The sequence below is a fragment of the Alligator mississippiensis genome, chromosome 8, assembly GCF_030867095.1.
Source record: "Alligator mississippiensis isolate rAllMis1 chromosome 8, rAllMis1, whole genome shotgun sequence".
Lineage (NCBI taxonomy): Eukaryota > Metazoa > Chordata > Crocodylia > Alligatoridae > Alligator > Alligator mississippiensis.
The window spans coordinates 1692517-1710686 of NC_081831.1; the positions used below are offsets into that span (position 1 = coordinate 1692517).

The window sequence follows — 18170 nt, forward strand, 5'->3', positions numbered from 1 at the left end:
TTCAGAATGAAATGCTTTAACTTTTATTGGTCTGCTGGGCTGAGGCCCCTGCTCCGAGCGCGGCGAGGTAGCGGGGTCCCTGCCTTGGCCCGGCCCAGCACAGGGAGGTCTCGTTCACAACAGGATCCAGCCGTGCTGGCTGGGGAATGTCAGAAGCGTCTTTGGTCCTTTGGTGATGGCGCAGGCACGTCACTGTCAGCGCAAGGCAGGAGACGGGCATGTTGGATGAGCCAGCGTTCACGTGGTGAGGAAGGTGGAGGAAGTGCAAGGAGGGGGAAAGTGCCAGCATGTCTCCGTCCCTCACCTCCCTTTGCAGGGGCAGCTGCAGCAATGGGGAGGTATTGGATTCGGCCAAGACCTCAGCCGCCTAGCCCAGCTCCAGCCTGCATCTGCAAACACCACGCAGCGGGAGAGGCCTCCTGCCGACAAGGAGCTGACAAACCTTCCCGACTGCATTACATTGTGCTTCGAGATGGGGCACCTCTGAGTACTGCAGGGAATCCTGACAAGGCCACGATGATCGCATCAGATGCACAGGAGAGCGAGGGTACAGGTCACCTTGCAAGCAGGCAGTGGCACTGACGACATGCAGGAAACAAGCCCGTGTTACAAGGCAAAGTCTGGTTCTTCCTTGCATGGGAGAGCCAAGCACCACGGCCTGAAGGCAAAGTCTTCTCTGTAGCTTGCCCGTCTGGCAGGTCACTGCAACATGTCCATGTATGACAGCGACCTGCGATGAACTGCAAGAGGCTAAGACGGCGCACAGTTATACACATATAAAACCACCACAGCACTGCGGTCTGGGGGTGTTCCCGTCCTCGGAGGAAAAGCTTCGAGTCTGGGTTTGCTTACATTCCACCTTGGATGTGGCTTCGTCTGCCGACATTTACCAAGCAACGGTCACTCCCTGGCAGGCTGCCCCAGGACGGGTTTCCCTTTGCTGCTCCCACAGGACCATCCACGGATTCAAACACCTTGGAGGCCAGGTCTGGGGAAAGATGGACCCTGCCCAGGGAGAAGCGAGGTAGGTAGGCAGGCCTGAGCCAGCTCTGCTCCGCATGGTCCCTTTTCAGCCATGCTTGCAGCAGCCTGAGCTGCTTCTGCTGGGGAGGGAGGCACCAGCCGTGCCCAGCGTGAGCCCCTGTGTGTGCCAGGGATGGGGGAGCTCCCAGCTCAGACATGCAGACAGAAACAGTCCTGTTCAAGGTAGGAGGGTGGAAAGGGGGGAGTCCTTGTTATTGCCAAGCGGATCCCTGGGAGCAAGAGGCAGCACAACGGCAGGCGTCATGCCTGTTTAAGGCGGCATCGCAGACTGACTCCACCTGTTCTTAAAGCAGGACTCCCCCCTCACCTCCCCACCAGGCATACGAGGCCAGTGGACGCACGCACACGTGCTTTAGAGCAACAGGCCTCCGAGCCCACCGCACCCTCTGCCTGGGCTGGTCTGCTCTCCACAGCGTCCCCCGAGAGCTGGGTCTGCAGAGACGCTTTGGACAGCGTGGCAGGGACCTCAGTCCTGGAGAGAGAGGTCGGCACAGGAGGGCTAAGGCAATTCCAAGGGCACGAAGCAGACAGAGGTCCTTGGAAAGTGTGTGCCAGGGCGGTAGGGGGGTTGGACTCCTGAGCTGGCAGGTGACCTCTGAAAGCCAGGACGGTGGGAGCTTTTCTTTCAGGGTCACTGACGATCTCAATCTTGTCATCCCCCACAACACACTCGGGCAGGAATGTTAAACCTGGCTGGGCAGCTCCAGGGAGAGTTCCCGCAGGTCAGAGCCCAAAGGCCAAGGCCACGTGAAGTGAATCAGCCCCTTAGTCACAGCCAAGTGGTCCCCGGCTAACCCAACCCCTCAGCACTGGCCACCAGCAGCACCCCTGCAGCACGGCCTGCCCGTCACCCGTCCTCCTCGGCTGCAGGCACCTGCTTGATCTGCCGGCTGTGGATGACCGGCTGGGCGCCTCCCGCTGCCTGGTGCAGCTGCGTCTCCAGCGCGCCACGCAGGTCGTTCACTTTCACGTCGGGGACGGGGTGGAGGCCAATGAGGATGCCACCTCCCGCCGCCGCACCTGCCCCCTCCTCCTCCTCCTGCTCCTCCTCCAGGTCCCGGCGCCGGCGCCGCAGGTCCAAGTCCGCCTGCAGCTTCAGGTCCCGGTTGGGCTTGCCACGGTCACGCTCCACTTGCTCGTCCCTGCTGGTGGCCGGCCCCTTCTCAGGCTTCAGGGCAGCCTCGTGTTTGGAGCTCTGCTGCTTCCCGTGCTCCTCAAGCTTGTCATCCACATGCCTTGGCTTTCCCTGAGCCTCCTGGGCCACATCTCTGTCCTTCTCCTGGACACTTTCCAGCCTGGTCTGGTCTCTCAGCTGGCCTGCCCGATTGCCCCTGTCGGCGTCAGCAGCCTGCGGGGACTCCACCTTGTGCTGCATGTTCTCCACACGCAGGTTCTTTACAGCATCAAGAAGGGAGCCTGGGTCCCGGGGCTCTGCGCCATTCACTGCTTTGCCTTTCCGCTCTGCTCCAGGGTCTCTTCCCGGACTCTGGCCTGCCGCTTCCTGAATCCCGGGTGCCCTCGGTGGCTCTCGCTGGGGGTCGCCAGCAGGTCCGGCCACCACAGCAGCTTTCGGCACATGATCCCTCTTCTCCTGCAGCTTGCCAGCAGCTTTAGCTTCATGGCCTCTCCCCGGCTCCCTGGCCACGGCTGCCTGCTCAGGAGGGTTCCCTACTGCCTGGGCGGCAGGCGGAGGCTCTCCAGCCTTTTCCATGGAGCTCTTCCCAGCTTGGATTGTCTCGTGCAGCGGGACTTTCCCGTCCTTTAGTGGCACCCCAGGGATTTCATGTCCATGCCCATGCCCGTGCCCAGCCTCTTCCTGCTTCTCCTCATTCCCTCTGCGCTGCTCTACCAGGTTCAGGGCTGGGCTGTCAGGCCCAGGCTGGAGCTGGCTCTGCACCTCTTTGGGGATGTGCTTGGCAGCAGCATCTTCTTGAAGATCTTGGCCTGCTTCCTCTTTGCCGTGTGCGGGGCCTGCGTCGAGCTCAGGCTGCGTGTCTGCTGCGGAAAGAGAAACCAGGAGCCTGTTTGTACAAGGACCGACCCACCTCTGCCGGGAGCTTGTGTTGCCCCAGACCGAGGAACAACCCCCCAGGAACGGGCACCTTACCTTGCTTCGGCCTCTCCTCGCCCCCCTCCTCCTGCCTCTGCTGGTGGATCTCCTTGTGCTGCTCTTCAATCACAGCCAGCAGTTTGGCCTGCTGGTCCAGCAGCTGCTTCTGCTGCACCTGCTGCTCCTTGATCACCTGCAGCAGCACGGCATGGTCCAGCAGCTTGTCCTTCTCTGCGTCTGCAAAGGCGAACAGAAAGGGATGGGGAGGGCAGCACAGGTGAGGGGGAGCATTGCACTTGTGCTTCCCCGTGGTACCGCTGTACCCTGCCCCAAAGGCGTTCGCTTCAGGCCGCCTCCTCCTGCTCCGGCCCCACTAGAGCCCATTCCACCTCGGGGACCAGAATGCCCCTAGCCATCATCATCCTGGCTGTGGGCCGGACTATGACGTCCCTCCTCAGCGGCCAGCCCCCAACCTGCCGGGAGTCCTGCAAGCATGTGCCGGAGCAAGACTCCAGCCTCAAATAGGGCTGGGCCCCAAGCACCGAGCGGTTCCTGAGCCGTGCTGAACTGGGTGGGGGGTGCACACTATCACAGGACATGCCTGCCTGTCCTTACACCCACAGCTTCCCCCCCTGTGGTACCCAGCACATCACCAATGAACCCACCCGGGCAGAGCAAAGGGGCAGAACTTGGGTGGGGCAAGCTACGGTGGGCAGGGCCCTGCAGACATGTGAAGGGGCCAGGCTGGGAAGAGGCTGCTCTGCTTCTCCAATGCAAGTCCACCACGTTTCATCCTGGCCAGCTGAGCAGTGTCTAGCCCAGCCCCTTGCCTACCCCTGGGAAGCAGGCGTGAGTTAGCTAAACCCCTGCGCTGACCCGTGGCTGCCCTGCCTGCTACACAAGCCTGCACTCGGAGGCCATGTCCTCTCGGAGAGGGAAGGAGCAGCCATGTCTGTTCCAGCTAATGGCGGTGTAGCCACCACCCCGCCCTACGCCTGGGCCACTGGTGCCGGCATGGCCACAGGCCCAACTCGGCGCATCAAATCACAGCAAGAACCTCGCTCGTTATCTCTAAAGCTGCCTCTGTGCAGCAAGCTTCTTACAGGGAGGCAGCCAGTCGCCGGTGCCCCACAGAGCACGTGAACAAGGAAGGAGCTGCTCCTCCTCATCCTCTCCCTCAGAGATGGGCCCCCGGGACAGTCTGCCTGGGGTCGGCTTGCCCCACACCCCGTCCCATACCTAGCAACTCTGCTTCCAAGCCCCTCGGTGCCTCCCAAACACAATGCCCAGAGGAAACCGTGTCAAAGATTAACAACCTGTCAAATGCCGTTTAAATTAAGAAGGGATGCTGCCCTAGCCAACACGTGCAGCTGCTCGCGGCCCAGCACCCCGCCAGGCAGTTAAAGCACAAGCCCGCCGGCACACAGCTGAATGTGCCACACCAAGGAGGTCTGGGATTCCCTCATTGCCCCATCTACAAGTGACATCCTGGGGAGCAGAGGTTGGGGGTGCAAAGTTGTTTTCAGAGCAATTTATTTCCCCATTTCCGCCTGCATTTGGCACCTGGCTCTGAGCAAACGCTGAAACCAAAGTCCCTGCCAGTGCCTGGGTTCCCCAGGCCTCACGGCCGCCACTCAGCATGGCTGCCTTTGGGGAATGAAGGCTGCAAAGGGGAGTTTAAAGCCAAGTGCTGAGCTCTCTACAGGCCTGTGGGGCCTCACTGACTGCAGGGTCTCTGCTGTCCTTTGATCCTAGCCAGAGCCAGGAGGCTGGGGCCATCTCATCAGCCTGGGGACTGGCCTGGGACACGCTTCTTTATAAGAAAACAGCTGAAGTCATTACAAAAACACAGGCACACAACAGGGCTGGGGCACCCCAGGGGTGGAGAGCAGGGCTGGGGCAGACCACAGTGCAGAGAGCCCTGGAGATGCCGTCTGCTTGCAAGCAGCTTCCCTGGACGACGCCACGACTGTGCCTTGTACAGAAGCAGCACAGGCGCTTGTCTCCTCGGTCCTGCCTGGAGGGACTCCACGATGCAGAGAGGAATGTGGGAGCTCCAGGCAGCCCTTTGCAGGCCAAAGTGGGGGCAAGAAGGCCTACGCACCATGTGGAGCTGAAGCCAGACGCCCCCACAAGCCCGGTCCAGCCCCTGTGCACATGTGAGGCACTTGCAATCCCCGAAGCGTGCAGGCTTCTCTCCTGCCCGACTGCAAACCCTCCACGTGCCCATGGCAAGTCTTCACACTCGGTACATGTAGCTAGCTTTAAACCCTCAGCTGTTTCGGTCCCAGTGAAACGCGAAAGGAAGAGCCATGAGGCTGTTTTCTTAGCAGCTGAAGGTGTCTGAAGGCAATAGAGTCTCCCAACAAATGAGATTGTGGGGGAAGGTCTTTGTGCATAGTTGGCACGAGAAAGGCATCTGGATGCTAGACTGCACAGGAAGCTGCAGGCCGGTTCCCTGCCCCTACCTGCACACAGGCACTGCTGCCACACAGCACAGCCAGCATTGCCACCGGAGCTGGCCTGGGCAGAAGGGACGGCCGCCGTGCGTTCCCTGCACCCAGCCTCCAGCCAGCTCTGGGCTTGCATCTCACGTGCTGGCGTAGCTCAGGCACATTTTCCTGTGCACGGAGCTGCTGGTGCTCAGTCAGCAGTGGCCCCAATGTCACACTTGGGTCCAAGGGGAGGCCAATGAGTCAGCCCAGCACACAAGGCTAGCAAGGTCTCTCTCCCCCCCCAACCTCGCACAGGATCCTTGCACTGAGTTTCACCCCTATGGGCTACTGGGCAGGAGGCTTGTGGCTTGCAGGGCACCAGCCAGAAGGAAAGGCCGTGCATTTCCAAGGGCCCATTTCCACGGCCTCTGGGGGCCGAGAGTACCGGGTAGCAGGAAAGCGGCCTGCCCCATGCACAAGTCTCAAGTCTAGCTCTTCCATGCAGCCCCAAAAACAAGCAACAGCAGGCCCAGCAAGGCTCCCCAACTCAATAGCCAGAGATGCCCACTGTACTGGCTGAGAGGCCAACAGGGGAAACAGATGGGGAAGTGGTGACAAGGGGGAGGAGAAGTCGTGGGGGCCCCAAGAGGCCACTGCTCTGCTACAAGGAACTGAGCCCCACATGCTCCAAGCTAGCACGCAGCCATGACGAGGGCACGGGGAGATGAAGCTCCACCACGATGCCTCCACAGCAGCGCTGGGGCAGACATGTGCCTGCTTGGCAAGAGGCCAGGTCGTTCCACTCCCCCAGGGCCTGCTCTGCCTTTGTAACCAAGTAATGGAGGAGATGGGTCACAGCACCAGCTGGGCTCGGCATCAGCTGTGCTTTGCTGCATGCCACCCTCTGCAGGAAGAACAACTGGCCCACGAATCACTGCAGCCATCGAGGCGACTCTGGCTGGGAGCGACGTGCTCCCCAGAGCAAGCTGGCTCACCTTTGCCTCCCCGGAAGTCCATGCTGGGCACTGTGCGTCAGAGTCCCAGCACGACAGCCAGACCCCGAGCCCCCTCCCGCCTCCCTCCCACACGCGTGCACACACTCGGAGGCAGAAGCACTCACCCTCCACCTTGCTGCCAGCGCCCTCCGGGTGCTGCTCCTCAGCGTTGTGGCTCTCATGTTGCTCGGGTAGCTGCGCCAGCGCTGGGTCCGGCCTGCCTGGTGGGGGCAGCTCCTGCCTCTCCCCTGCGGACACACAGGCCCACAAGCCCATTAGCTGGGGAAGCCGCTGCTCTGCGGCCCCTCTCCCCCCACCAGCCAGCATGGTTTATATATCCACCCAACGACGGTGAGGGAAGCTGTAAAAAAATTTTTATTTAACTGTCCAAAAGCCTGGTGGCAGTGAGCCAACGCTAACAACCTCAGCCAATTAACATGCAACAATGGTCCTAGCCAGCTTCTAGATGGGTGCTTCGCAACGTGTTACCTGTCAAGACCTCTCAGCTCGGCATCCCCAGTGAGTTCCAAGACGCAGGAGAACAGCCCAGCGTCTGACATTGAGCAGACCCACAAACAAGTGCCCGACAGACAGCATCGGAGCTGTCAAAGCACACAGACACCTCCCCTCTCCCCAGCAGCTGCTGGAGGGACTGTGCATATTTGCAGAATTAAAAGGAAGTGCTGAAAGGCAGGTAACCAGGACCTGTAGCTCCCCTCCCGCACCAAGAGACACTGGCTCAGAGCAGGAGACTCACCTGGATCAGCCTCCTTCTCCGCGGGCTTCACGGCCTCCTCCTCGTTCCCAGGCGGTTGGGGCTTCTGACCATCACCTCCCGCAGCCCCCGCAGGCTCTCCATCCCCTGGCTGGGCAGCAGCTGGCACTTTGGCCTCACGTGGCTCCAGGTCTTTATAGGGCGGGTGGCCGTTCTGCCGTGGGGCCTGCATCTCTGGGGCATCCCCCATGTCCTCGACAGGGCTGTCTAACTTACCCCGGGGCTGCTTCGGGGCCCCACCCTGGTCTGGGTGCAGCTCCTGTTTCTCAGGATCCAGCTGTGCAGGTCTAGCCTGCTCCTTGCCCGCGGCCGGTTGCAGCAGGTTCTCCTGGGCTCCTTCCCGGGGAACTTTGTTCTCCTCCGAGTCCTCCTGCTCCCGCCGCTCGTCAACCACCACCTCATCGTGGGGCACAGGCGGCTCATGGCGGTGGGCCTCCCCCACGGGAAGAGCGATCCCTGCGCAGGGGGCCAAGGAGGGGAGGTCAAGGGGCCAGGCAGCTTGCTGAATACCCATGTGAACAGCTGTGCACCCTGCTCCCAGAGGCTGCTTTCTGCCCTGGAGCTAGGAACTTCCAGGAAGCATTAGGCAAGGGATCTGGGTCCCTGGAAGAGATGGGGGAGGGCCTGGACTATGACCTTTCCCCCAGGATAACACTCTTTATCCCATGTCAAACTGTGCCCCCACAACCCCAGGACTCCCACCTCTTCCCCAGCCACCTGCCATGTCCTGACAGTACCTTGATCAGGCCGGTCAAGCTGCACTTTCTCCTCCTGCTTCTCTCTCGCCTCATTCCTCTCGGGCACGTCCATGGGCACCTTGATCTGTGGCTGCTCCATCTCGTCCTTCTCATCTGGCAGCTTGGGTTTATTGCGGTCATCCTCTGCCCCCTCTGCCACCGGGTCCTGGTCTGTAAGCACAGTGCCGTGAGTGCAGCGAGAGGACCCAGGATGGCACCATCTCTCCACCCCAGGCAGCCAGGCCCTTCCTACCTCAGCTCCGAGCTTTCTGCTCAGACAAGTGTCTTTAGCTTCCCCTCCCCACATGCCTCTGTCCCAAAAACCAGCCAGCGTCTTCCCTGATTCCCCACCTCGGGTGGAAGGCACAAGCTACCACAAGCTGCTGCCGCCAGATGGCAGCCTCGGCCTTGCTCTTTCCTCTGAAGCTGGTACAGGAAAAGGCTGGGAAAACTGGCTGCCTTCTCACGCGGGGCCCAAACCCATGTCCCACAGACCTGCCAGGGGCCTGTGGAGGTCACACGGCGCTTTCCCTTCTTGCCTGCAGCTGCCAGCCATGCTATGGGTAGCAGAGATGCCCAGGGAAGCTCCTTGGGTTTGCTTTTCATTTGCTGTGACTGCCATCATGAGCCTGATGGGAAGGGCGAGGGAGCCGCCAGACCCTAGCTAAGGCAGCCTTCATTCAGCAAGGGCAGCTCATCTCTGGAACCAGCCACCTCGTGGGCAATGGTGAAGTCCCCATCTCTGGGCCTCTTATTTGGCGACCAGATGCTTTCCTGGGAGCTGCATCTGTCAAGCACATTCTCGGGCTTGATACCAAAGTTACTAGGTGGGATTCCACAGCCTGTGTCATATAGGAGGTCATCCAACGGTCCCGCCTACGTGAGCTAACGAGCCCAAAAACCCCTTACAGCCCTCTAAGACCAGAAGGCAGGGTGTCCGTGCTGCAGGAGCGAGGGAGAGAGAAGGGAATCTGAACTCTGTGAAATGTATTCTCCCCCCAAAAAACATCCTCTTCCCCCTTCTCTTGCCCCTTTAGGGAGGAATTCACTCGTTCAGTCCCGTCACCCGCCCCCACCCCTTGACCCAACAGAACCGGTGCAATTTCTTCCAAGGGGCATTCATGGGACGCAAAAACTTCCCACCCTCTGACCTGTGTGGGGGCCTCGCGCCGGCTGTGAAATAGATGGAGCTGTGCACGGGAAACCCGGCCTTGCTGCCATCGAGCTGGGCTCCGAGAAACGCTCCGTTTCCCAGGATCCTTGGCCAAGTCAGCCCCGTGGGGAGAATGGGAAACTGAAGCAACAGCAGGAGCTGGGCCAGGCATTTCCACTTGTCAGAGCTCAGGCTGCTTGTGAAACCGGAGGGGTCTGAACCCCCTGAAGGCAATGGCCAGGCCCCACAGCCTACAAAAGACCTGGCTTTCTCCCTCGGGTAGGAGGATAAGGGCAGGACAATCCAGTGTTCCTGAACTAAGTCCGGGGGGCTGATGAGCTTCGCCTGCTGCTAGCGCCTTGCCCTCCCCGCAGCAAGGCTGTTCCCAGCCAAATCAGCCTTACTCGTGCCTCTGAACGTTACTGCCCCACCCCAGGCCAGCTTGAGGGAACTGCTAACTATGCACCTCAGCCCTTGCTGCATTTAAGGAGGAAGGAAAGGGGTGAGGGGGGCGTCTCACTCTCCACAAAGCTAAACGCACGTTATTTCCCGCAGCCCACGGCTGCCCACAGGTCCACATCATTAACACCAGGGTTAATTGTATGGCAGCTGCAAAATTTAGCCAAACCGACTCTTCCGTCCCGCAACGGTTAAAAACGCAGCGCTCCCGCAGCACGGTGGCCGTTTAGCCGAGTGACCTATTCGAATAAACCTGTGGCTCCCCGACGCTCTGCAGCAGGTGAAACTACTGAGGTCTCCAGGATACAATTAAATGGCTGGCGGAGGCCCCAGCGCCATAACGAGGTTTGGTCATAAATCAAGAGATGGCTAGCGTGCTGCAGCACAACGCGGCACAACAACCTGCGCGCGCCAGATACCATCTCCACTCCGTAATAAGACAAAGTTGCCTCTGCGCCGTCATTTTCTCAGCAGGAAACAAAATTAAGTTCATCATCAGGGCGTGAATTAATGGCCTCTCACGCTGCATGGAAATCTGCAAGGAGCTATATGCGGTTTGCAGAGAACAATTTTGCTCAGGATGTGTAATAATCACTGTAACTGTCTAGTCGCCCTTCAGGTCCCTTTGGATAATGTTACAGTAATGCTGTGCCTCTTAATGTTTTATGAGTGGCGTTGGACTTTACAGGCAGAGGCTGAGAGGCTATAAAAGCTTCTTGGCTTACAACAACAACAAAAATCTCGGCGTTCGACAGCAAAGAGGGCTTTCTTTGCCTTGTGAGGAAGTCCAGGCCTCGCAGGCTTGCTGGTCGTCCAGAACCACCCCAGCTAGCAATGCTCTCTGGCGGCTCCTGTCTACAGTCGTCCATGGGCGAGGAGGGGGAAATCCAAGCTTTCTGAATCTTATTTTAAGTGGTTTGCCAACAATCTCTCTAGGCTGCAATAAACTCTCATGATTAGCAATCTTAAAAGCCTTCCCTCCCCCACAGCTTCTGGATGGGAGAGGAGCAACGGTCCCAGAAAGACATTAAATTACCCTTCACGTGGTTTTCATATCACTCTTGTCCACCATGTTAAGGACTGTGGCTCAAAACCCCCATCGACGCAGCAGACCCCTCCAGAGCCTCTTTGTACCCACTCGGAGCAGAGGGGAAGGGGTGGAAACAAGACCAGACGTGCCCTGGAAAGCACAGGCGGGGCACGGGGCCCTCGGGAGGTTCTGGCGAGGGAAGAAAATATATTTGGGGGGGGGGGTCCTCATACCACGGTAGACCCCGAGCTATTCCGTGCCCACGGCAGGCACCACCTCAGCCCTGCCGAGGGCTACAGGGACCTCAGAGCCACCACCTCTGCGTAAGACAAGCTAACTCCCATTGCAACCTCCTGGGATGCCACTTGGACTGTCTTCCCCTGCCTGATCTGCTACTCTGTTTTCTGCTCCCCACCCAATCTACTGCCCAGCTTTCTGCTCCCCACCCCATGCTCCCTGCCTGATGCGCTTCTCTGCTTTCTGCTATTGGCCCCAGTGCTCCCTACCCAATCTGCTGCTGTGCTGCCTTCCCCCCCACCCCTGATCTGCCATGTGCCACCCACAGAGGCTGCCCATGCCACTTGTGGCATGCACTTGGCCACCCCTGCACTACACGACGCCAAATGCATGGCAGGCTGCTAAGTGCTGTCAATCAACGCTGACACTCGACTCCCCTGGAAACACAACCTGTCTCCTGGCGCAGCTGGGGAAGGGCAACCTCGAGGGGATTATCTTTGTTCTTGGCAGTGTGGCACAGGACTGGGGTCACCTGCCTGGAAGGCCTACAAAAAAAACAAAAAACAGAAAGAAGAGGGGACTCCTGCTAAGGAAGCAACTGAGAAAAGAGCTGTATCACGGCTGTGCGGTTCAGAACATGGAGTGGGGTGGTCTTGGGTCCGGGCTTTGAGTACCGAGCACCCCAGAGCCCTACTGACATGAAGAGAACCCAAGGGCGCACAGCCCCGCTGAATGGGGCCCTGCAAGACCAGCAGGGGCCCTGGGTCGGGTCCAGCCCAGCCCAGATCCGCTCTCGGGAGCTGCACCCCGCACGTCTCCGAGAGCATTGGGGGCACGTCTGCCATTCCAGCCAGCAAACGATGCCACCCCTCCCGCCCGAAATGGTGACAGATTTCACAAGGTTATCAAATGGCAGCAGTGAAATTAGTTCACAGTTGTCTCCTGACACACCAGAAGTAAAAGCGAACCCAAATTACAACAGGGTGATAGCTCCTTTTCTGTGTCACCAGCCCTATTAAAAGCTCTCTCTCTAAAAGCACGAGGGAGAGCTACAGCGAAATCAAGCTGTTCCTATAGCTATTAGGAGTGAAGGGAGTAAACTGCATTTCACACACATTTGGGGGCTGCTCCCTGCAATAATTTACCCCACTCAGCTGGTGGGGAGAAGAGCAGTGGGGCAGGTTTCTTCCAACCAAGCTGCCATGATATTGCAATGAATCCGTGAGAAAGGCAAATGTTCTGGGACCAGGCGACACTGGGACCAGGGCCCACGTGCGTTGGTAGCAAAGGAAAGAGCTCAGCGCTGCGTCCAACGAACCGAGTCCCATCCAAGTCCTGCGAAATGTGAAACAGCAAATCCAACTGGGTAAGGACCGTGGCCCAGTCTCTTGGATACCTCTTCCCCAATGCAAGCAGCCGTGCTTCTAGGACTGCTGGGGAAAGGGCACTGTTGCATAAAGGGCATGAATCAGGCCTTTGTTACAAGATATTGCACAACGAAAGAAGAAAACGAAGCAGCAATGATCAAGTAAAGGAGCTGAAAAATATTACAAAATCTTAATCCTCCCCATGAGACCCTCTGGGGTGCTTTCAAATACGGAGAGAAATTGCCTAATTAGCTTTTTTTTTTTAAATGGATAATTGCCTTCATGAGCTTTCACAGGCAGCTTAGCAACCTTTTAACATACATACACACTGTATGTAATAGCAGAACATTTCTGAAAGGGGTTTTATACCTTCCCAAAGAGCCGCTGACAGTAAACCTCAAGCAATACAGGCAGGGGCCGTAATGGGCACTTGGGTGTCGTTAGTAAAAACACTATTCAGAGTTCGCTGGTCAATACGTGTTCACATAAAAGGGCAATGTTCTAATATTCATAATCTCAGGGCCCACAGGGCAGGGTTTTAATGAAAGTCTGTACAGTTCTGGTCTCCGCAACATCAAAGAGACCAATAAAACTCCTCTCACATGCTGACAGGCAAAAGTCAGACGGTGAACACAGAATGGTAAAAGGCACAGCCCAGCTCCGAGGTCTGCCTCAACGAGGCAACCCATCAATTAAGAGGGGGGGGGGGGGGCACGAGGGGCGGGGGGGGAAGAGAGGTGGAAAAAGAATCAAGAACATGCTAAAAACAAACTGCATGTGGCCTGCGGAGCAGCCATGTGTTTCTACTAAAGACTTGTGCAAGAAATAAGAACCAGATGTGAGCCAGTGGAGGGTGCCCAGGTGAGAGCAGGGACGTCCCGAGTCCCGCACACACTTGAATGACAGGATGCAGCTGCTGAGGAGATTGCGGGCCACGGGCTAGCCCCCCTCTTTCCAGAACAAGCCAGAGCAGAAAGGGGGAGCAAGGGGGTGTCGATTAATGCAGGGCAATTCGTTACTACCCAATGCCGTGTCTCAGGGAGACGCGAGTCCCAGGCCTGGTGGAGCTCTGCAGGGGCAGAGCGACAGGTGGGGCCAGCCACGCTGCCAGGCACATGCAATTCTCAGGGGCAGCAGGTGGGCATGCAGCGTACGATGGGGCCCCGAGCCCGCTCTGCGGCTGGAGCTCATTGTTCTGTTTCCTCTCCCCAAGCCCATCTCCTCCCACCGGACGAGGCTTCAAAGCCAGTTCTAAAAAGCACCTAACTCCACTTCCCAGGGAAAGGCATCTCCCGGCATTCAGCGCCAGCCTCCTCCCTCCCTCTCACTGGCCAAATACGAAACAAACCCCGGCAGAGTGGGAAGGAAGCGCGAGCTTTTGCTGTGAACACGCTTGTTAGCATGCACAGGAGCACTACACCTCATCCCCAGGGAAGTTTAAGAACTAAAAATACAAGAAGTGTCTTCCTCCAGGGTAAGATTATTTAATCCAGCGTCAAGTAGCATCTGATAAGGGCTAATGCCGACTAACTAGCTCTAAACGCATCTTGCGTGTGTGTAGGAGGGCAGTGAGGGATTCACTGTGCTGCATGATGATGGAACACAGGCTTCCTGCTCTGGCTCCCTGGTTAGCGTGGGGACAGGGCAGAGAGGAGGCTGTTAGCAAGCTTCAGCCCATGCTGCCGGTCAGAAAGCTGCTTCCTCTACATGTCTGTAGCAGCTCCGTGGGCTGGTGTGGCTCCGAAATTCCACCGCAGTCCCAGAATTAAATCGCAGCCTTCCTCCCAGCCTCCAATTTGGGGGCTGAGCGTGCCTTTCGCTGAGCATTCAGAGGCGCCCAGGACAAGGCGCCAGCCTGGACATACAAACCCCACCACTGCTGGAGACAGAGGGGCCTGGGAGCGAACGTTATCACAGGCTGCACCAGCGTCTCAGAGATGCTCCAAGCTGTTCAGCAGGAACCCAGCCAATGCCTCGGAGGGAGTCTAATCTCCGGCAGAGAGGCTGCCCTCGTTTCGCTTCCGTTCTCCAATCGCTGGGAGGAAATTTCAAGGCCCCAAAGAACAAAAAAAAAAACCCAAACAAAAATAAAATCCAAACCCCAGGACAAAGCCCCAGATGAGGGGCACAGGAGGGTCACGCGACACCTGCTCGCGATGGCCTTGCGAGGCCGCCGTGCAGCTGGGGAAGGGAGCGCGGAGCCGTAATTCTATCAACGGCCCCAGTAAACAAATAATAAATAACGTGAACCAGTAAACAAAGACGAGGCATAATCACGGGCTTTGTCAGAGCTAAAACTGGCTCCAAATTTATATCCTCGCCACCAAAAAAAAAAAAGAAAGAAAGTCGGCGCCCATAAATTTACATACCTTTGAGTGCAATGAATGGCTTGTTATTGAAACCTTGTACAATACGCTGGCAGAAACGTTGAAAGCAGCCCTGTTTTGGCTCCTTGTACCCTTCATACAGGTGGCCAAGCACAGTGCTATCTCCAGTCTCCGGCTCACAGAGCGCCTTTGATTGCCCAGGCTCGTGCAGTTCCCGAGCTCGGGCGCTAGAGGGAGGGTCACGGCCACCCCCTCCGCTGGTCCCTAATTCCTCACACTGGGAAAGCCAAGTCCTTGGTGTGGGTGCGGGAGGTTTTCTAGAGAGCTGCCACTGCACCCTTTCCTGGAAGCGCGCTCGGGATGCCCTGGAGATGCAGGCTCTCAAGGAGCAGCTATAAAGAGGTCAAGGCATTCTGGAAGCAGGGTAGCACCAGGGGAACATGCAGTGAAGGCATACCTGCTATTTTGGCAGCAATGATGTTATCAAGTCCCTTGTCCAGATCAGCTGGCTCCAGCACCTCCATCTTTCCCGGGGGGTCCTCTGTTGCCGACAAGGTGGTGTACGTGCTAATAACCAGGATTCCCAGGCCAATCCACAGTATAACCTGCACAACAAGCCAGAGCCCCGGTTACACACGGCAAAACAAGCCCAACTTCTCTACAACACTTCTCACGCCACCCCGTCCCAAAACAACTCGGAGCGCCCAGCTATGACAGGCATTGACGAGCAGGAGAGGGAGAAACTCAAGAGGTGAATGGGAGAGAAAGGTAATTTCAGCAGAGGTTTTGATCAGGATGGGCAGAGGCTGGGAGGTGGCCTCAGGTGCTGGGAGCAGGAAAAGAGAAGGCTCTGGTGTAAAAAGAGCTCCGATCGTGCCAACAAAGCTCTGGCAGGGCTATGTGATGTAGGACAAGGCAGATGCTACATAGCGGGGTTTTTAGTTAGTTGGTGAGTTTACGTTTCTACCACCGGGAAAGATAAGTTTTCCTCAACCTCCAAAATGATGCATTTGAAACAAGCTTCCTTGTCCCTTTTCCCCAGCCCAAATAATGCAGCAGGGTGCAGGTACCCGCGATCCTAACCAAACCAACTGAATGATTCCCCACATCCCAGTCAAGAGCAAGACGAAGAGGCAACAGAATGGACCTCAGCGCAGAGAAGGACTATGGTGGATTTCACTACCATCAGAGAAGGGAAGCCTATTTTCTCAACCTGAGCTGGAACATCCCACAGAAACCTCCCCAGTCCAGGATGCTGGTGGAAGGAGCCAGGCTGAAAATCCAGACCCACCAGTAATGAAGGCAGGAATCTCTCCATACCTGGGAAGTCTGGAAACACGTAGGGCATTCGAGTCAGGTGGAGGGTGCCCGGCTAAGCAGCTACCTGATAAGAAGCGATCAGCTGTACAGGCAGAGGGAACGTCTGCCTCGCTCGAGCGGTGGAACTGCCAGACGCCTTGCAGCTCCACCTAACGGAAGAGGCCCTGGTTGAAAGCGTTGTGCGGACAGTTTGTTGGCTGACAGTGTGGATGGTGAAGGAGCTTTAATTAAACTCTGCTGTATTATTTTTACCAAGTTAATCACCGTAATTGTCCCTGCCAGGGATTCTGGCAGAGCTTTCTCTGCATGTCAACACAGTGGCTGGCGAAAGGCGGCGTTGGAAGCAGGAGGGTGGCTGAAGGGACCACGGCCCCCAGCACAGGCCTGTGCCTCCCTGCGAGTGCCCTTCTCAGAGCAGTGCAAAGGGACAGAAAAAGAATGGAGAATTACGTGCAAAATAGAAAATGCCCCTTGGGTGGAGGCCATGCTGTGGGGACACTTGTAAGAGAAGCAAGGGAGCGGGCTATTTACCCTCGCTTCCCGAGGTCAAGCCCATCCAGTGCCCTTGGCTACGGAAGCAGAAATGCCCAGACAGCTCAGACCAGGCCTCCTCCACACATCAAAACTTCAGACCACCCTCATGAGACACACTCGGGCCTCACGTGCCAGCTTCATTCCTCATCCGCCACGTTTCCTGGCTGCTGCCCTCCCATGGCCTTGCTCTACCGGCTGTCTGCAAGTTTTTTGGGGGCATGGCTGCTGTCTGCGTGCTCTGAGCCCAGACAAGTCATCACCGCTACAGGCATGTCACAAGGAAGTCCACAGGGCAGAGTCTTTGGTTGCAGAGGAAATACTTCTGTGGTAACCATCTCCCCGCTGTCCGAGGGAAACAAGGCTGTGGACTGAGTGCCTCTTGCAGAATGATTATGTAGGTCATTCTCATTTATACTGCAATTATCACCCAAGGTCTACAGCAAATCAGGCATGGTTGGTTCAAGTGCTAAGCAAACATGGAGGAAGAGCTAGTCCCTATCCAGCCTGAAGATAGAAGATGCAACAAGAGGGCATAGCAAACATGTAAGAAGCGCACAAAGGCAGGAAGAGGGAAACAGGAAGACTAGGTGTTCACGCAGGCTGGGGCCAAGCTGGATGGCCGAGACAGTCAAAGGTCTGAAGCCCCTGCTGGGACTTGCAGATCCACTACTAGCTGGCAGTTTCCCACTGCCATCCTGGTAAAAGGAAGTGTGGGGAAAAGGCTTTGAAGGAGGGAAGCAGCTTTGCGTATTCATCTGGGGAAGTGTTTCCTGCTCAGGGCAGCATGGGGGCAGGCATGAAGGTGCCTGTGGGAAACAACCAAGGAGCCTGGCATTGTGTGGGGAGGGTGGAGTGGGACGAAGGCACAGCACCTAAGTAAGGTGGAAGTCTCAGTCATCAGGCGCTTCAAAGGTTTTGAACTGGATGTGGGGGTGAAGGGAGAGCCCATGGAGGACCAAGAAATGGCAGGAGGGAGCTGTGGTCAGGCCAGGGGCCAAGAAAACTGCTAGTCTGAATATCCCTGGGGCCAGAACAGACATTGAGTGAGGAGGAAGGCGATGGGAGACGAGGCCACTCTGGACAAAAGCCCCAGCCAAACGGTCAGAGAGCAAAGGCCAGATCTTAGAGATGTTATGGAGGAAGCAGCAGCAGAATCTGGTGGCTGCCTGGCCGTGTGGGTGTCAGAGCAGATATCCTGCCGCACGGCTCCTGCCAAAAGCGGAGTCAGCAAGCTGGCCCACTCTGCCCTCACCTCTGACCCCGGCCATTTCCTTTCTCCAGCTCATCTGACGCCCCTGCAGGAGCCCAGCTCTGCGACTTGAGACCTCTGCTGCCCGCCCCCAGAAGTGGGAGCGGAAAGGAAGAGTGTTTCCACAAAAGGGTTCCTGCTACACCAAAATAGACCTGCTAGAGAGAAAACAGGCCTGCAGGAAGAGCTGATAAGTTCAAGCCTTTTATGGGGTATTTACTTAAAATCCAGGTCTCAGTGGGAACCGTGGGCTGGACAGGCTGGGGGGCTAATCCCAGCCCTGGACCTGTGTCCAATCCCACAAGCTCCTTGGCCTGGGGAACGCTCAGAGTTTGTTTGTGAGCCAACTCTGCAACTCAGGACACCCAGAATCAGCCTGGGCTCTCCCAGGCTAACCTCCCTACCCAGAGGGAGGGAAGGAGGACAGCACGATCCCAAGCCAGCCCTGACAGCACCTC

The 18170-nt window shown here is 57.4% G+C and overlaps 1 protein-coding gene across 3 annotated transcripts in view; it reads right to left on the bottom strand.

Moving 5' to 3' along the window:
• SLC38A10 (solute carrier family 38 member 10) overlaps positions 1-18170 on the bottom strand; it is a 40880-nt gene continuing 22710 nt past the window's right edge. For all 3 annotated transcript variants that reach the window (XM_014605927.3, XM_019498210.2, XM_014605937.2), the window contains 6 exons: positions 15067-15214; positions 8037-8207; positions 7282-7755; positions 6650-6772; positions 3152-3331; positions 1-3042 (listed from right to left, as the gene is read on the bottom strand). In XM_014605927.3, coding sequence (XP_014461413.1) covers positions 1892-3042; positions 3152-3331; positions 6650-6772; positions 7282-7755; positions 8037-8207; positions 15067-15214 — 2247 coding nt within the window. In that variant the 3' untranslated portion in view covers positions 1-1891. The remainder of the gene's footprint in view (positions 3043-3151; positions 3332-6649; positions 6773-7281; positions 7756-8036; positions 8208-15066; positions 15215-18170) is intronic.